We start from the raw sequence: 19,838 nt of genomic DNA, 5'->3' as shown, positions 1-19,838 counted from the left end.
ACACACACACACAGTAATGACATAAAGAAATGGTCATGAAAAGAGAGGTTATCAACTATCATATACAGCATGATTTCAGTTTATAAGACATAGGGAAAAATAAAAAAGACTTAATATAAAATCAGTAAGAATTATTTTTTGGTTATTTTATTCTTTATTTTATAGTTTAAAAAATACCAATAAAATACTACTTTAAGATATTTAAGCCAGGCTTGGTGGTGCACACCTGTAATCCCAGCAGCTCAGGAGGCAGAGGCAGGAGGATGGCAAGTTCAAAACCAACCTCAGCAATTTAGCAAGGCCCTAAGCAATTTAGTAAGACCCTGCTCAAAATAAAATAAAATTAAATTAAATTAAAAGGTATGGGGATGTGGTTCAGTGATTAAGCACCCCTGGATTCAATCCCTGATACCAAAAAATAAAAATAAATAAATATTTAATTTTTAAAGTGAAGGGTACATATTAAAACGTGAACAACTTGCCAATTTTAAAAAAATATTTTTATTGTATTTTAAATGACATTGTCAAATACTTCTTTTATAATGTAACTGAAGTGAATCAAGATAGGAAGTTGCACCTAAAGTGTAATCTCCACTATGGATTTCATGTATACAAATAGGATTGAAATAAAATAAGCCTGAACATTCAACTGGTGGGAGACTCTGGGTCCTAGAAATTATCAGTCATTTCTTTTTTTTAAATAAATATGCTTCTGTATTTTTTAAAGTTTCAATAATAAATGTGTAATACCATTATAATTAGAAGATTTTTTTAAAAAAATATATAATTCAGCAGGCAAAAATTAAACCTTAAAGTTACTGAAATATGGAAGTAAGGGCTGGCTTTTGAGCAACAGCAACGTAAGATGGCAGCCACCATGGGCTCAGACAATGCATGAAAGCCAAATACAGAGGCTTAAAATAAAATGTGAACCTAAATACCCAGAAGCACACCCCTTTGTAAGATTTGTAACAAAAATTAATATGAAGTTAATAGTTCTAATGGATGGTGGACCCAAGAGTCACATCAGTGCTAGCCAAATGGCAGAATTAATATAGCATCAAAATTGTTCTGTGTTGTAGCACTTAATGATGTCTAAAGAAAATATGAAACTCCCTCAGCTGTTGGAAGGACAGTGTTACAGCAATTTATCACAAAGAAAAAACCACAGGCCTCCTCTTCATTCAACTTAAGTGGTCTTTATATTCCACAGTGGTAAATTTTCTAAATACATCTTATATACCTCAAAATACTGAAAAGAAAGTTCCCATTCAAAGGCAATTTATCTTAAGATACTGTAAATAACATTAATTTTTTGTTAATTTGAAATAGTGTAAGTTGTGCTATAATACCAAAAAAGTCACTGAAATATTAAGTCATATAAATGAAACTTCTGATCTTCTAAGTCCAAATCTCCTTGACATGTCATATTGCTAACAGGATTTAACAAAATGGGGGAAAAAATCCTATGTCAATTAACTAAGGTAGAAACATTTACAGTTTTAACTTACTTTCATTAGTTTATTTGTTAAAGCATGCCATTAAAAGATTTACAGGTCCCTTGGCAATGAATTATTTGTGCAATCTCTCTCTCTCTCTCTCTCTCTCTCTCTCTCTCACTTATGAAGGCTTATTATGTATGGCTCTTGGAAATCTAGAGTCTGAAAGACAAACAAAGGTAGAGTTGCAGTCATTAAACAAACCAATATAATTTTCAACTTAAAAATTTTAAAACCAGTCAAATTTCTACTTAAAAATCATTTAAGAATATTTATTAAGCTCCTAGTACATGACAGATATTACTCTAGGTGCCAGGGTTATAGCAATATAGAAGTGCCTGCAAGTGGTATTGGAGATAGTATATTCCTCTCATAGGACATATTAAGGCAGTGGCTGGGTGACTACTTGGCAATGTTGTCCTACAGGGAATCCAAATAAGCAAGGTGACAATGCTCTAGCATATGCATTTCTTTTGAAAGGTCAATGGGCCTTTATTATTTATTTATTTATATGTGGTGCTGAGAATCGAACCCAGTGTCTCACACTAGGCACTAGGCAAGCACTCTACCACTGAGCCACAACCCCATCCCCTTATGCATTTCTTAGTCTGGAAATTTCCCATTCCCACCCTCCCTTTCCCACCACCACCCATCCGCACTTGCACAATTCCCTAGAAAGTAATTTATAGAAAAGGTTCAAGGTAATTTGTACTGATTTACACAAAGGTTCACATGTAATGGGTCATCTTGAGCAGTGATCCCAGGGAGGAGAGTGAATATGGAAGGAGAGGAACGAATACAAATTGTGCCATTGAGCTATTTACTGTTGTGAGCACTTGGGGCTCCCTCCCTCTGGGACCTTCTGAGAAGCATACATAATGCAGTTTGGAACTTTCTGTCCAAGAGATGAGAAGGAAAACTTCTATCTTCCAGTTCCCTTACTCTCCAGTTGTCAAGATTTGCCAATGGGGTGCCAACTCCCTTGCACTTCCAGTTTTGTGCATACCAGAGGAGTGAGTAGACTCCTGGTTAGAGTGCAAGGACAGGTGTGGCAGTTGGGGCAAAGTGATTTCAGGTTATGGCTGTGTGAATTTGGTTGCTGCGGCAATGCCTTGAGTTACTTTGACAGGAAAGATGTACAGCTGAATTCAAGCACACCACCATTAAGATTTCCCTAAGCCATACAAGAAAATCATTGTTAATATTTAAGTTACATACATGAAATCACATGTATTTTGTCCCTTAATCATCAAAATCAATTCACGATGTAGATTATATTTTCACCTCAATTTTAAATATGAGGAAACAGTTTTCTAGAATCTAAGTGGTCTGCCTGCCTGAAGTCATCAATGGTGGACAGAGATGAGCCTGTTGAACCCTAGAATATGGCGTCTACCAGTGCCAATAAGTGTCCACATAACTCCTAATTGGGAATGTAGAAGTAGGAACCAGTTGCTCTTAGGAGTTGCTGCTTTTGTATCTTTGACTAGAGTGAGTTCCTTGAGGATGGAAACCATGCCTTCCACATGCTAATCTCTCATAGTTAGCCATGTATGACACGCAAGAAGTACACAATACTTTTGAGACCAGTTGAGTGTCAGTTCCTTCCAGTAAGTAGTGGTTCCTGAGAGCAGGAACCACATCTGATCTTCCTTGTATTGTGGCACCCAGCAGAGTTAAATCAATCTTTTTTGATCCTGACAAGATGGAATTTTCCAGAAGGTAGAACATAGTGGTTAAGAATGTTGACTTTATGTCAGATGGGTCTGGATTAGTGCTCCACCTTTGATACCTATTATACAATCTTAAGCAAACTATGTAATAATATTCCTAAGCCACAGCTTTTTTACCTGTAAAAAGGCATTATACTCACTGTATTACATCACAGGGCTGTGGGGAAGATTGTATGACACATGTAAAATAATTCATTATTAGTACCTGGCACATAGCAAGTGTAACAAATGTAATTCTATAATCTTAGTATGTTCATGCTAAGTTTCAAATTCCTAAATTGATCCAAAGATCATTATCTTTTAAAGTATAATCTATACCATGGCCACTGTGGCATAAAGGGAAAATCTCCATCCAGTAGAACAGTATCTGGCACCTTGCTGGTGCTCAGCGAATATTTGTTGAATATTAAATGAAACAGTGAGTCATGGTTACTTTTGGAGGAATCACTAGCCCATACCCCCAACACAAATTAGTAGAAATTACTAACACCTGTAAGGAGAAAAATATCAGTGGTCCATGTTCTGACTGTAAACAAAGAAGAGAAACAGCTATGTAACCTGTGGAAGATATAAGAACATAAAACAATGCCAGAAATTTGGGAATCATTTCAAGACAGTGTGATCTGGCTGCAGGTGTACTTGCCTTGCATGGATTCCAGGTTCAGTCCCTAGTACTGTGAAAAAAAGATTGCTCATTAAGCAGCAAACCACAGTGTAAAGTAAACTCAACCTCAGCTTGCTTTCTAGCCAATTAATCTGGGCAGACTTTTAAATCACACAGGCTGGAAAATGAACACAGTGTTTCATTTGGCAACATTACAATTACTACCCCAGTGTTGGTAATATTCTTTAGACTGCCCATGATGCTTTGTGGCTGAGCAGGAAGTTCAGAGTTTAATTTAGCTTTCTGAATATCTGCAGATTTTGTTTATAACAGAAAGCTTTAGGTTATATAACTGTCTTGTCTTTTGTTTCAGAAGGTGAATCTTGACTCTTCAAATTATTGACACAGGTCCTCAGGGGCAGATGTGGTTGTACCGAGATTTGATTTCTCCTAAATAGCTTAGAATGTAACACTTGACTTCCCTAACAATTGGAAGGGGAAAGAAGATTCTGAGCTGAAGTAGGTGGTCACTGAAAAGACAGATTAAAGTCTCTGAAAGTACAGCTAGGCTCTCTTCCCATTTTAACTCTCCCCTAGTGTTGCCCATATTGCACTGGATTGGTCTGTTCCCCCTCACCAATCCCTGCTGCAGTAGGCATTTTGAGAAGGATTTTAAAGAAAAGTGTTAATAAGGAAAATGTAACATGATAAAAGAGGCTTAAGAAAGCAAATGAGGGAGGAATATGAGGCAAATACACTGTCATGAACTATTCCGTTCAAGGCATTCAGAAATCATTAAATTGAATTAATATAGGCTCTACAAGGTACTTTCCATCTACACCAGAAGATATGTAAAGCCCATAATTTCAGTATAACACATAGTAAGCACTAAGATGGATGATTTTTAGGAACAGAGAGGAGGGCCACTGGAAAGAGAAAGAGTAATCAAAGACAAATTAGCAACAATATACAGTTTACATAACATGTTCCTATTTACAGACTTGGATGGCATAATTAAAGCTTGTAACTGCTGCAAGGACATTCACGTAGTTAGTAGGACATAGAGGACATTGAGGGCTTAGACGTGGATCTAAATTTTCTGACTCAAAAATTTTGTGTTTTTTTCCAGTAGTGACAGGAAGTTGAGGGCATGGAGAGTCATTTCATAACAATATACTCCAGAAATAAAACCAAAATGTACCCCAGCACTACAAAAAAAGTAAATGAAACTTCTTCTCCTTCTTCTTCTTCTTCTTCTTCTTCTTCTTCTTCTTCTTCTTCTTCTTCTTCTTATTATTATTATTATTATTATTATCATTATTATGCTAGGTATTGAACCCAGGGCCTTGTGCATGGGGGGGCAAACACTCTACCAACTGAGCTATATCCCCTGCCCAAAACACATACTATTAATGAAGTCTATTAGTTATAAAGATGCTAATAGCTATTATCTGTAATGCTAATAAACATATCCAATACTTATGAAGCCCTAACTGCATGAAAAGGTTTATGATAAATGCTTAACATGAACTTTCCCATTTAGTCTATTAGCCTCTTTTGACAAATGCAATGCTTGGTACTTAGATTACATGACATCTCTAAGGTCCTGTACAATCAGTACGTGAGCACCTCTGACTATAAAACCATGTCAACAGTCACCTCCTACACCCCTCGTTGTGCTAGAAATACAAAGTACTATATGCAATTCAAAACCAGATGTGCATTCTTTCTTGTCTTGTACACACATTGAGAACTAGATCAAGAAGATGACCCATCCACGAAAGGCCAAAATATTATTAATAAGCTGTGGACAGGGAAAGGGTCTCTTTTTATGGGTCAATATCTGTAGAGGCTATGACCACTTGAGCTACTAGGGCACTGTTGTACGGTTGAAGGTTGACAGATAACCAGCCTTCCAGAGTTTCTCCTTATTTAGATGCCTCTGTGGCATCGTTTACTGCAAAAGGAGGTCTTCCCAGGTGACTGGATGACGTCCGTGTGTCACTTGACGTCAAGTGAGTCATTTGACTGTCATCGTGCAGCAGGCACCTCAGTGCAGATCAAGTTCACCCTGTGGGAGTCCTGCGAATTTCCTGGTGAATTTTATATTTATTCTGAAGTAATTGCACTTGACACCCAGGGCTGACTAACATTTATGTGGGACCAAGATAAGTTCCCAGCTAGCCATCTTTTGTAGTTGTGAAGAAAGTTACAGGAAGAAAAACATAATTGGACAATAAGATGAAGGTGAGCATGCAAATATAATAGCTAGACCCTGGATAGAGGGCAAAATAAAGCATGAGTGTTCCACTGCCTTCTTTGTTGGGGTTTATAGGAAGTCTTGCTAATCAAAGTGTGCTCCATGGGCAAAAGTCGCAAAATCAGCAACTGCCCTGGGAGCTTCCTAAAATTATAGAAGCTCAAGTCATTCCCAGAGCTTCTGAGTTAGAATCTACCTTTTGACAAGATCCCCAGATTATTCATAAGTACATGAATGTTTGAAAAGCCCTCTGATAGAATATGCACATCCTTTCTTTTAAGAATTTTTTATTAAATACTTTAATTGAAAGTTGAATTAACATAAAAAGGGAAAGAAACAAATATGACAGAAATGATTCTAGGCAAATTATCATACTAGTTATATAACAGTTTCACCTGTTTTCTTTCCATTTTAATCCTTCCAAAAACCTCTGATCTTCTGTCTTCTTACAGATAAGGATATTGTCCAAAAAGTTAAAAAAAATTCATCCCTAAAGAAGAATTTGAACCTAGATATTCCAGCTCTGGACTCCAAACTTTTCCTATAAGTTAGAAAAATGCAGAAGGCCACTTTAACATGGACCAGTCAGAACAAGCAGGTCTCACACTGAGACCTGAAGAATGGGTTATCTCCAGAAGAGAATTTCAGAGGAAAAGAATACCAGGAAAATATATTTGGAGATAGGCATGAGAAAATATTTTTCAGGAGAAGGCTGAAGAAAATATTTAAACGTGGGACACATCTCTACATGAGTAGCATGATAGAAATGATGGAAACCAGATCATGGAAGGCCTTGAAAGCTGGACTGGAGTATTGCATTTTTGGCAACTTTTAGAGTGGCATAAGGAAGAGATTTGCAGAAGATAAATATTCCAGTTTCATTCATTAAGCTTTTATTGTAGATTTTAATATGTGTTGGGAAATATGCTTTAAAAAAAAGATGAATAAATCCCAAGATACACTTTAGAAAACTCTCCACTGCACTGTGGCAATTGTACCATCTGTAATTCTGCACTTGCTTCATCAATTGCTGGCTATATCCCAGGAGACCTGACTTCACTTTTTTCTGACTGGGTCATACAGTATTTGTCAGAGGGCTTGAGAGTGTCCACAGATGAAGAGAGACTTGGCTAGGAACATAGATGTCTGCTGAGCAGGGCATCGGGTGAATGACTCATCTCTAGATTATCAAGCATGTGGAGTTAAATTGCCAGAGTAGACCTGAAAATAAATATATTCCTAGACTGAAGTCATGAAAGTAGGACATGTTTTTTACTAAGGGTCACATAAGCAACGCGATTCCTCAACAATTTCTTAGCAAAACATAAACTGTTGTTTCAGAAAAAAAAATACAACTATATAAGTACTAAAAAATTAGTTTAACATTATGTGAAGATTAAGAAAAAATAAAGTGGGTGGAGAAGGGACAGAAAACGGTAAGAAAAAGGAGGAGAAAGAGAATATCGCATGGTGAAAAGATAATTTATTGAGACTTTTACATTTGTTCATATTCATTATCTACTTTAATAATTATCTAACTCCATGTGATAAATATTATCTCCACTTAACAGATAAGGAAACTGACATTACTAGAGATTAAGTAGTAGATCTAAGATGACATTGATGGTAAGTGTTAGGGCAGAATTCAAACATTCGGTCCACTAAACTCCCAGGAGATTCTGAAGTAGACAGAATCTACTCCAGGTTACTTAACTTCTCTAACTTTAATAGTGGAAAATCTGCTGCATACGATAAATTCAATAAATAATAGCTATCATTATAGGAGTTCTTTTAAAAGGATCAACTAAGTCATTGCTAATAGCTATAATTCTTTCCCTCTGGTTCCAAATTTGAGGATCAAAATTTCCCAGGAATTCTTAGTATTTTTGGCAAAGAATGCTCAAATATTCCATAGACTAAATCAATAGTATCTCATACATATATGTCCTAGTAAACATTAAATGTACATAGGTTATGCTATGACTAACTTTTTAAATGTCTCAGTATATCATTGAGTATTATCTCTATCAAAAGAAACTAAAAATACAAGCACTCAGGTAGTTAAAAAGAGTAGTACTTGTAGTATTTTAAAGGGGAATGAATATGCATGTAATCTTTATAGTATCAACCCTGAAGCAGACAGAGGAGCAGCCAACTGAGGCCTACATCTTGCCTCTCTGCTTCTTAGATCAATGATGCCCATCTCTGTCTTCTTTTTTTTTTTTTAATTAGTTGTTCATGACAATACAATGATCTTGACATATCATACATTTGATTCAAATGGGGTATAAATTCTCATTTTTCCACGTGTACAGGTTGCAGGATCACATTGGTTATACTGCCACGTATATACATACTGCAACACTAGTGTCTATTTTATTCTGCTGCCCTTCCTATACCCCCTCCCCTCCCCTCCTCTCCCTTCCCCTCCCCTCCCATCACCTCTCTATACTTCTTAATGACTGTTCTCTCTCCTAGTATTCTGTTCATGGCAGAGATGTGATTTTTTTTTCTAATGAAAAAATAGATCCTTTTACTTTCTTGCTCAAAACCATTTAATTGACCTTACTACTTTCAACCTTAAAAAAAAAAAATCAAACTCCAACAGGGAATAAAGATCTTTCTGTGATTTGGGACTTTCCTAACAATCCAGGCCCCATCAGAAATTCATCTAAATTCCAGTTCATTGAACTACTTCCCCTTCCTAGCGCAGGCTGAGTGTTCTCTCTGTGTGTGTCCTACTTTTCTACTCTGTTCCTTCTTTCCACTCTTCAGGGCTGACTTCTCAATAGATCACATCTTAGATTTGACATTTCTCCCAGGGAGCCTTCTCTGATCATCTCATCAAGTTGAGCTCCTCCCTTAGCAGCCTAGAAGACCCTTATAGTATTGATTACATTGCATTACATTGGTCTCATAACCACACTATAAGCTTTATGAGGATGTAAATCATCTTTGATTTTTACTACAACATCTATCACCATGCCCGGCATATAACATAGAAGGTGCTCAATAAAGATCTGCTGAGATCATTTTAAAACTACAGGAGAGTCCTATCTCCAAAGATTGGGGAGCACATTTTCTTTTCCTTCTTTGGATTATTTTAATTTCAGTAGAAGAAAAGTACAGACCAATAAATCTATAGTCAGAGCCCCACCCATAGAGACAGAGTCATTATTAAAGCTGACTGCAAGGAGCCGGCAGCCCTGGCAGCAAGTCTTGTGGTCCCTAGCCCCATCTCTTATCTTCAGTCCCTGACTTTTCCTATTAGCCAGTGAAATTAATACCAATTTTCTTCTCTATAAAGACTTCAGGGTCTCTCAGTTTTGTAAGGAACTAGTGGTAAATATTAATCAATAGTTTGGTGGGCATTACTTTAATGTACAGTCAGCCCTCCATATCCCTGTGCATTCTAACAAACTTAGATAGAAAATATTAGAAAAAAATTATATTTGTGCTGAGCACATACAGACTTTTCCCTTATCATTGTTTCCTAAACAATACAGTATAACAACTGTTTGTATAGTATTTACATTGTATTTGGTATTCTAAGTAACCTAGTGATGATTTTAAAATACACAGAACAATATGATGATTCCTAAAAGAATTAAAAATAGATCTACTATATGATCCAGCAATCCCACTTTTAGGTATAGGTCCAAAGAAAATGAAATCAGCATACCAAAGAGATTCCTGCACCTGTAATTCCTGTGACTCAGGAGGCTGAGGTAGAAGGATAGCAAGTTCAAAGCCAGCCTCAGTTACTTAGTGAGGCCCTAAGCAACTTAGTGAGAACTTTTCTCAAAAATAATAAAAAAATAAATAAATAAGGGCTGAGCATGTAACTCAGTGGTTATGTACCTCTGGATTCAATCCCCCATGAGAGAGAAAGAGAGAGAGAGAGAGAGAGAGAGAGAGAGAGAGAGAGAGAGAGAGAGATCCCTGCATGCTCATGTTTATTGCATTAATATCAACAATAACTAAGACATAAAATCAATCCAAGTGCCCATCAACAGATAATTGCATAAAGAAAATGTGTTATCTTTATGTAGATAAAGAAAATATGATTATACATATATAATGTATACAAAAAGAGCTGGGGGAGACATTCAGCTGAAAAGAAGAATAAAAAACTGTTACTTGCAGCAAAATGAAGCTGGGGGACTCTATATTAAGTGGAATAAGTCAGATGAGGAAAGATAAATACTGTATATATGAAAGCTAAAAAGTTGAGTTGAATGTCAAATAGTGATTACTAAAGGTTGAAGGGGTGGAGATAAGGAGGCTGAATTTGATTAGTAGTATCAAATGCAAAAATGTATCATGCTTTTGCATGTGTAAATATATCACATTAATATGTATAATATGTTAATAAAAATAAAATACTTAAAAATAAAGTATAGAGAGGATGTTCAGAGGTTATAAGAAAATACCATGCCATTTCATGGATATTGATATCTGTGGTGAGTCCTGGAACAAATCCCTCCTGGATACCCTGGGACTACTACTATACTGTTATGAGAATTATATAATACATGTGCTGAGCTTGCACAAGTCTTTTTTTTTTTTCCAGTGCTTTTCAAAATATATCCCTGTTGTGATTTGGATGTGTGTTTATCACAACAGGGATAAATCACACACAAAAGCTCACATGTGAGATAATGCAAGAAGGTTCAGAAGAGAAATGATTGGGTTGTAAGAGTCTTAACCCAGTCAGTGAATTAACTGAGTGGTAACTGAAGTGATAGTGCATGGCTGGAGGAGGTGAGAATTGGGGGAGTGGCTTTGGGTATATATTTTTACCTGGCCAAGTTGAGTCTCTTTGCTTTCTGATCACCATGTGGGCTGCTTCCCTCTACCACGATGTTCTGCCTCACCTTGAGCCCCAAGGGATGGAGCCTGCCATCATATAGACCTCAGAAACCATGAGCCCTCAAATAAACTTTTTATCCTCTACAATTCTGCTGGTTGGGTCTTTTAGTCACGGTGGCAAAAAATTGACTAAAACAATCCCAAAAAGAATTAGTTCATTATCACAGATCATGCCCATTTTACAGATAGAAATATGAAGATAGAAAGGTCAAAGGATGATTTCCTTTAGAGCACATAACAAGAAGTTTTTGAAAAGGGATGCTTTCTCTAATTCCACTCCTTCCCTTTGATCCCATCATTCTAACTTCTACATCATCTTTAATGCTGTTTGTTTTTTTATAACTATGTTCTCCTGCTAGACTTTAAGCTCCTTGCAGGAGGGCTAAGTCTCATTTTTCTTTTTGTCCCTAGCTTGGGACCCAGAATTGTGTAGGGGTACAAAAAAATATTATTGGAATGTTTGCCTAACTCTTATAAACACTTGGCCAACCATGTTCTTAGGTTCAATGTCAGGGAAACATCCCTGCTTTGTGATATACCAAAGGAAAAAATATTTCAGCTTCAAAAGAAACTTAAGTATTTTATATTATCCTTCACTTTCCCCCTCTTGATTCTACTTCCTTTTTACCCCTGAACTGAGAATTGATTTTACTAAACACTTCATTTAAACTTCTTCAGTTAAAAGGAGCTCTTATCTCTTCAAGAAAATGCAAAGTACCTCTTAACATTAAAAAGTCCTAGATTTTTCCTTTGAAGCAAGAACATGATTTGGACATCAGTGGCTCCAAACACCATCAACACAAATGTGTGAAAGCGATCCTCTGCAATTTTAAATTGAAATAATTAACCTAATTTAGATTATTTAACTTTTTGTTTTTCGCTTTAACAATAGAGGAACTACTTAAATACATTTTTCAAGTAAACAAGGTCTCCTACATATTAATGGAGATGGAATTCTGTGTGGAAGTTAATGGGTTACTTACTGCCACATCCTAAAAGAGGCTGCTAGACAAAAAGGAACAGCTGAAGGTTTTGCAGAGGCTTAGTCACATGATTCAATAGTAACAGGGAATGAGAGGGGAAAACAAAAATAAAAACAAAAGCAACTGTTCAATTAGTGCAGATGGAGAAAAACATCCCGTAAGCTAATTGATTATAGCTATCATGACAGCTGATTATGGTTGCTGCCTGTAAAAACACGGGATGGGGTGGGGTGGAGGAAGCTTGCCCACACCCCCATACACAAGCAAACCCTCATGGCACTCTTTGGCTGCCTTTCCTTGGTAAAATACCCTTCAAATGAATGATCCAATATAATCCAGTCCTGTTCCAATAATAGAGTGAACCCAATGATGTGGCATTATGGTGGGAGGTCTGATCTGCCCACAGAGCATTAGGCAACCTTACTGATTGTGGTTTGGAACGCTTTAGGAGCTGGATGTGTTGTTACATTATTGTGTGGAAAGGCAGAGCCTTTGGAATATATCTTTTTTGAACCCATATGACTTACAAACAATGACATTATTAGATCTGCTGACCCAATGTGTCTAGGTGTTTCTTTGGAAGTGAAGATGGATTTGCCTTCAAACCTACTCCCCCTGGTGCCCATGCTCCTCAAGGGGTTCTAAGAACAAATGTAGCACATAGTTTTGGAAGGACAGACACAGACCACAAATAGCAAAGTATATTTGATATATTGTCTGATTGTGTTCTAGGGGCACAGTGGGAAGGACCACTCACTTTGCCCTGGGCAGCCAGGGATACAGGAATCTTCTCAAATCAGATCTTAGAACTGGGTTTCTAATGTCATTAGGAATTTGGCAAAGATTTGAAAAATCATTAGCACAGGAGCTAGAAATATTAACTTTTTAAATAAAAAGCTATTTTGTCACTTTTGAGAGTAGGTAACATAACTAATACAAAATGGGAGGAAATATGTGCCAGCAGGGAAGCTAGGTTCATGGAATCCTTAGGAGACATTCCATGCTCTGGAAGCAAGGAGCAGATCTCTGTGGCTGGGAGATGGAGGTGGTGATGATGGAATTCTCATTTTAGCAGGATAACTCTGCTGTCAGAGTGGAGAGTGGATTGAGAGTTTGTCCCCATAAGCTCTGTCTACATATTACTCTCTTGACTCTGCAACTAGAATTCTATATACTACTGTGGGCTAGACAATCTTAGGCAGAAGAATGGCATCTAACCTGAATTATATGTAAGTAACTAAAATCCTTTCTGTTACCAAGCTTTTATCCTACACAAGGTACTATTTTAAGTGTGCTACATTCTTTATCTGTTCAAACCTCTCAGAAATCCTAGGGGATAATTATTACAATCTACAGAGGAGATAGAAGTTTCCAGAAGTCCCATAGTCTCCTAAAGACTGTTAAATAACTTGGGAAAGCTCACAGCATGATCCCAACCTGAACTCACATCCCACAAAACTGCTGGTGACCACTACAGGATAACTATTTCCATGTTCTTAAGGATCTGTTGTTCATCCTGGAATGTAAATTCCTTGAAGTCAAAACCTAAGTTTAGGATTATCTTTGAGTCCCTAAGTCAGCCATCCCTGATTTTTTTTTTTTTTAATTACCTATTTTAGAATAGTGAGGAGAGAGGGTTAGGAAAGTGTGTCTAACTCAAGATGCCTCTCCCCTGTGGCCCGGTGGGTCTGAATATCCCTGGAAAAGACAGTGTTCAAGGAGACTTCTCTGCCCAATGCTGATCCCTCTCTCGAAGAGGAAGAACCCAGTCTCACCTGGGTGCCTGAGAGAACTTAGGGCACTTTTGTAAATCTGTTGATCAGATTAATTTCTATTAGAGTTAGAGAGCTAGGCACTGGGAAAGGGAAAACTCTTGATAGGGAAAAAATTAGCTGGGCCTCTGGCACGTGAAACAAAAGTCTCAGAGTTCAATGACTTATTTAAAGCCATACTTACATAGTTATACTTTAACCAGATATTTTGGATATCTTATATGGACAGGCAGAAACTGGGGGATAGTTGTATGTAAAGTTATAGACTCTGAGATGGCAGAGGAGATCAATACGAAATGTACAAGTTCGTCTATTCATTCAATGGATATTTATTATTGAGCAACAAGATTGTTTTTATTTGCCTAACTCCCATATGCATTAATTTCTATTACCACATTTTGATTAACTAACACCAATTCCCCAACAATACAATTCAGATTTCAGCTATAACAGTATGTTAACTAAGCACAAGCTTGCTATTAGCTCTTTGGTTCACAGATTATTACCTAACAGCACATATGCATCATGACCACTGACTCACCTTGCCAATTCTTCCTGATCTATGGGACTGGTTACTGAACATGTTTACACCCAGACAGCAAACCAGGTAGGTGTTTTGCCTCTTTGTCTCCAGTGATAAACCAAGATGCCATTTTTTTAAAACGGGTAATTCAAACAGGACTTTATCAACAAAGCTGAAAGTACAGCAAAGAAACAAAAAGTGATAACGCTGTCCATGACGTTGGAATGAGACAGTGAATTCCAGAAGACAGAACTACCTGGGGGAATGTCGATACTGTTGCCCTTTGAAAAATCCCAGGTATACAACCAAAGGAACTTAATAAAGAAAAATTTACGAATGAGAAAAGTGGTTGGAATGAAAGGGTGAAGTAACAAGTCATAATCAATGGGATGAAATAACACTACCAAAACCTTCATAGTAAAGGAACTCTAGTAGACATGTCTTAACATTGAAAGTGCAAATGATACAACATTGAAAGCTGATCCAAACTTAGTAAGGAGTATGGCAAATTCCCCAGTGTATATGAAAGACATTTGCTCAGTTTCATAAGTTATATGATCAATAAGAATAAAAAAAGGCAAACACTATTTAATGCTTTTGTTAATGAAGAACAAAACACTTCAATTCTCACTGTTTCAAGTTTTTTTTTTTTTTGTACTGCTGGAGATTGAACCCAGGGTTCTTGTGCAGAGAGGCAAGCACTCTACCAATTAAGCTATATTCCTAGCCCCTGTTTTAAGTATTTTAAGCAATGATGTACTAAGCAAATATTCATTTTATCTCTTTTTTACATTTTCCTATACATTTACAATTAACAAAAAAAATAATGCTTTGACAAAAACTGAAAAGGTCATGAAACAATTATAGGTTTGCTTCCTGGTTATTATTATAGTGTCATTTTCATGGTCTCAAACAACTGTGCAAAGCAAGCACCACATTTCAAGTGCCAAGGATTTTTGAAGACACCGACCCTGCCCTCATGGTATTCTAACACCAACAAATTTATTCTATAAGGAGAGTAACTAAGATCAGAGTAGGGAGGAAGAGCAGGAGAAGAAGATTAACATTTAACAGGGATGAGAGGTGGGAGGGAAAGGGAGAGAGAAGGGAAATTGCATGGAAATGGAAGGAGACCCTCAGGGTTATACAGTGGAGGGGGTAGAGAGAGAGGAGGGGAGGGGAGGGGAGAGGTGGGGAGGGGGGAGGGTGGAGGATGGGAAAGGCAGCGGAGCACAACAGACACTAGTATGGCAATATGTAAATCAATGGATGTGTAACTGATGTGATTCTGCAATCTGTGTATGGGGTGAAGGTGGGAGTTCATAACCCACTTGAATCAAAGTGTGGAATATGATATGTCAAGAAATTTGTAATGTTTTGAACAACCAACAATAAAAAATTAAAAAAAAAAAAACCTGTGATTAATTGCTCTTTTTAAAGGGGGTGCTAGCCTAGCTCAGAGCACCCATATAGACTTAAAGGGGCTGGGGGGAATAAACATGGTTGAGGGGCAAATCTAAGGTGAATTCAAACCTCTGCAGTCCTGCAAGTGTGTTTTCTTACCCTGGGGGCAAGGTGAGGAGGGACTCCAAGCTGGCTTTTAAACTGGTTGCCAACTAGTTGCTAGCTGTAATGCCAGATGGATATTAATTACCACCAGAATGTGGAGATACAGGTTAAGGTTCCTTCTCAAAAATAATATAGAAACTAGAAATGCTAATGAGTTCCACCCTTGGGAAATTTGTGTGAGTGAAGTTTCTTAAAACCAGTACAAAGTGTTTAGATACAAATTACTATATCCCCCAAACCATGGAAATGCAAAGCAGCCTCTGGGACTGTGACTATATATGTTCTTAAGGAAATAAAGTCTTTGTTGGGAGTATATAAAATACACATCTGGCTTTATGGGAAGATTATGATTTTTCAAGTCCAATATGTGTATTATAACCATATTATCTATGGTTGTTTCTCCATAATAAAACATGTTTGGATTTTTAAATTCATGGCCCCTACCATCTGTGGAACCATAAATAAAAACTGTGGAAGAGATATGTAGCTATGTGATATGCATGTGGTTGCACATAAAAACATAGCTATTAAGAAACAGAAGTCCCCTTCAGATTCATTTTGTCCAATCTCTCATTTAAAAAAAAAAATAAGGTAAATTTAATTCAGGGAGGCCAACTGAGTAGCCCCAGCCAGACCCCTGCTTCATAATAAGAGACAAATTTTATTGAATATTACTGTGGGATAAGTACAGTGCTAGGGGTTTTTACATATGAAACTTTATTTTTTTGATCCTCACAAATTCATGAAATGCTTTTATCATTTTACAGATGTGGAAACAGACTTACATTATTCAGCTAACCTTCATAGTACTGAGATTTGGACTCATAATTATCTGAGGTGACATTCTTAATTACTAAGCTGTGATTGTTAATAAATGGCCTTTCAGATAAATACTTAACTATATGCCCCAAACACGGTAATCATGCCTCCTGGAGGATCTTAGAATCTAGCTTTCCATATATAACTATGAACATTTAAACATCTACCCAAAGTAGGTAATGTAATTCCTATTTTAAGATGAGAAAACTGAAGACATAAGATTCAGTGATTTCCCAAGGTTGCATAGCTTTATGACTACTGAAAGCAAGATTCAACATTCAAGTCCATCTGGTTCTTTCACACAAGCAAGCTTGCCTTCCTGGATGAGAAACAGGCTCTCACCCAGTAGGCTATGGCTCTTATTTGAGCGGGACTTGCATACATCAAATATCTGTTCTGAAATCCATGTGGATCCGGGAATTTCTGGAATCCATTTAAGTCTGCTGCAAGAATTTCACAGTCCTGAATATCCCCGCCCCCCTCCCTCTGATACACAACAAGAGTTGAGCAGCTCATGTGAATTAGACTTACTATGAAGAGGCCAGTGGTAAATTAAATTCACAAGAGTGTGGTTTGGGGGCTGCACTGAGATGAAGGAGGAGAAATATTCACTGACTGTTGTTCCCCCAGAATATAGCTAGCAACACATATGAAAACAGCAGCCAAAGAAGATGCCTGCAAGCAGCCAACACTGAGAAATGGCAGGCGCTGCTGTTGTAAGAAGTAAAGGGAGAGGGAGGGATCTGCCAAACTCTTCATTTTCTTGGCCAAAACTCCCCTCAGGGTGTGTCAAGAGAAACGGATCTGAAAAAAAGCAGCACGGATCTCACCACAGCGCCTCAGCCAGTTTCCAGAGGTTTTCAGCATAGCAGGCAGCTGCTCCCCAAATTCAGCTCTGTCTCTCTCCTAGTGGATCTGTACAGGCATACGAACCCCGCCTGGCTAGCACCTGACGCTCTTGAGTGGCAGCCAAAGCCTTAGGAGTAAAGCAGGTGGGGCCGCCTTCCCAATCTAGTGTAGTGGCAGAGCTAGTTTGAGATGCTTTGCAACAACACAAAGGGCCAATTTCAGGAATGGAATTACTTTCTCCATTTGCCCTTCTAAAAGCAGTAACAAACCACTTTGCCCATGTTGACTATTCACTCACCTCTGTTCTTCCTTTCTCAGTTAAAAAGGCCTTTAAGAGGCAAGAGGAGGTGGAAGCTGGCCAGAGGAGCCTGGTGAAGGGAATCCTCAGGACTTTTGATACCCAAATCATCCCACCTCCCAGCTAGCTGGTGTTTGAAATTCCAACACTGACCTGTTAGTCTGGTATCCTCTTTTAAAATGTAGAAGAGAGTAAACAAAGTTATTCACAAGGTAGTGGACTGGGAGGCTGGAATCTGCTGGCTCTCCAAGGCCAGGAAATGCCTGCTTAAATCCACCCTTAGGTAGTGAGACTAATCAGAAAGGGAAGGTTTGGGGAAGCAGAACTTCACTAATTTCCCTTTTTTTGTGTGTGGCAAAACCAGGTTTAACAACTAGATTCCCTTAATCTGAGATATTAATCTCTCTTCATTTTTTTGAACTAGTTAAATCATTAGAATTCTAATGCTTGTTGCTCATTATTTTTCTTGGTATTTCAGTATAAATATCTAAAATTTGGAAATCAGGATGGTTTTTCATTCCTTCCTGAAATTAATTTCCAAGTATGCTAAAAGATTCTTGTTTTGACCTGCATGGGATGTGCATTTTCTGAAGTCAAGGTGCAGAATTGCTATTCATGTACTGATTGATTGATCACCTGATAAGAAGAGCCCAGACATTTTAATTTCCCCTCTCAACTATTGATCTTTGTTGTGATTCTTTTTAATATGGCACTGTTTCTCTGCCCTGTCTGTTGCTACTCAAATCAGATATTGTGGTCACCATGGTAACCACCACTCACTCCCTGTTTTTTCATTTATAAAACTTACAGTGTATGGGTTAGAAAAATCACATGATTTTTTAAAAGAAAAATTCAAGTAGTGAACCAAACTAGCTTGAGAAGAAAAGTCATTTCGGTATAAATGTTTTATTTTTAAAAATAGACTTTGAATATAGCCCTTGTTGCTCTGCCACTGAGACTTATTGTTAAAAGGACATGTTTCTTTCTGTTCCTCTCTCCCTCCTCCTCTCTAATCTGTCCCCTTCCCTATTTTCAGGGGAAACAGGATTACTTTTCTTCCCCATCCAAGGCAGTTATCTGTCCTTGAGCACACACCTACCTCACGAACAGAATAATTCAGACTTTGGGGATGGCATCAGAAGATCTCAGAAATGATAATTTTCCAAATTAATAAGTGAATTACAACTCTGACAGAACACATGGAATGTAGCTTTTAAATCACCTCTTTTAAAAAAAAATCCCTGTTCCTCGGGATTGGCAGAGTCACAGACTCTGGGACAGGAGTCCCCTGTATTTCTCTTTTGCTACCAAAGCAATAACACTTCTTTTATCGTTTTCTCAAAACTGTGTCCTCATTATTGGATTGGCATCAGGGATAAGGACCAAGCTTTTGATGATATTAGTTGTAAATGTACTCATCATAAACAAATTATCATTAAGAAAACAAAACTGAGGGGATGAATTTGCTCAATTGTTTGGAAATTTAAAGAATTTTTAAGGAGGTTTTCAGGGATAGAATAGGATTGTCACTAACATTTCTAACTGTTCTTGAGTGAATGGCTGCCCTTGATGGGACTGAAAGCTGTGTGGGTCTCCAGGGTTTTAGGCTGGGTGGTGAAACTACACAAGGTCTGTGTAAACCATGCTATGGGTATAGGATTGCAATTTTCCACATGAATGTCCTTAGCACATAAAAATACTCAGAAAAAAAAGTAAAAAATAATGTTTTTTTCCTTCAAAGCAATACTCAGTTAATTTATTTTACAGTTACTGAATCTGCTAATCATAGTTCTAGATGACAGGAAAGCATGTTGTAATCTCCTGTGTCCCTGAGCTAGGCAGGGAAGCAGATCATCAATCAAACCCCCTGAAGGATGAGGCCTTTAAATTATGGATCTATAGATCATCTGGCTTGCTCTCTCTTTCTGTTAGGTATTTGGTTACTATTGCCAAGTCAAATATCCTCAAGTTGTAGTTGATCTCTAGGCCAAGTCAGTTATTGGAAACTCCAGATCTGCCTTAATGATAGTGCAATGAGCAGTTTTATCAGAAAATCT

The 19,838-nt window shown here is 37.5% G+C and overlaps 1 protein-coding gene across 15 annotated transcripts in view; it reads right to left on the bottom strand.

Annotated features, from left to right (window-relative positions):
* Positions 1-19,838, bottom strand: part of Dlg2 (discs large MAGUK scaffold protein 2) — a 917,250-nt gene that overhangs the window by 233,735 nt on the left and 663,677 nt on the right. The window contains exon 1 of one of the 15 annotated variants that reach the window (XM_048787983.1): positions 17,465-18,900. The exons of the other annotated variants lie outside the window; for them this stretch is intronic. Coding sequence (XP_048643940.1) covers positions 17,465-17,501 — 37 coding nt within the window. The 5' untranslated portion in view covers positions 17,502-18,900. Of the gene's footprint in view, positions 1-17,464; positions 18,901-19,838 lie in introns of those variants that run through there. 15 annotated transcript variants of the gene reach the window in all.

This window comes from Marmota marmota, unplaced genomic scaffold, assembly GCF_001458135.2.
Source record: "Marmota marmota marmota unplaced genomic scaffold, marMar, whole genome shotgun sequence".
NCBI lineage: Eukaryota > Metazoa > Chordata > Mammalia > Rodentia > Sciuridae > Marmota > Marmota marmota.
The sequence above is the reverse complement of the archived record's forward strand: the minus strand, read 5'-3'. Positions and strand labels throughout refer to the sequence as shown.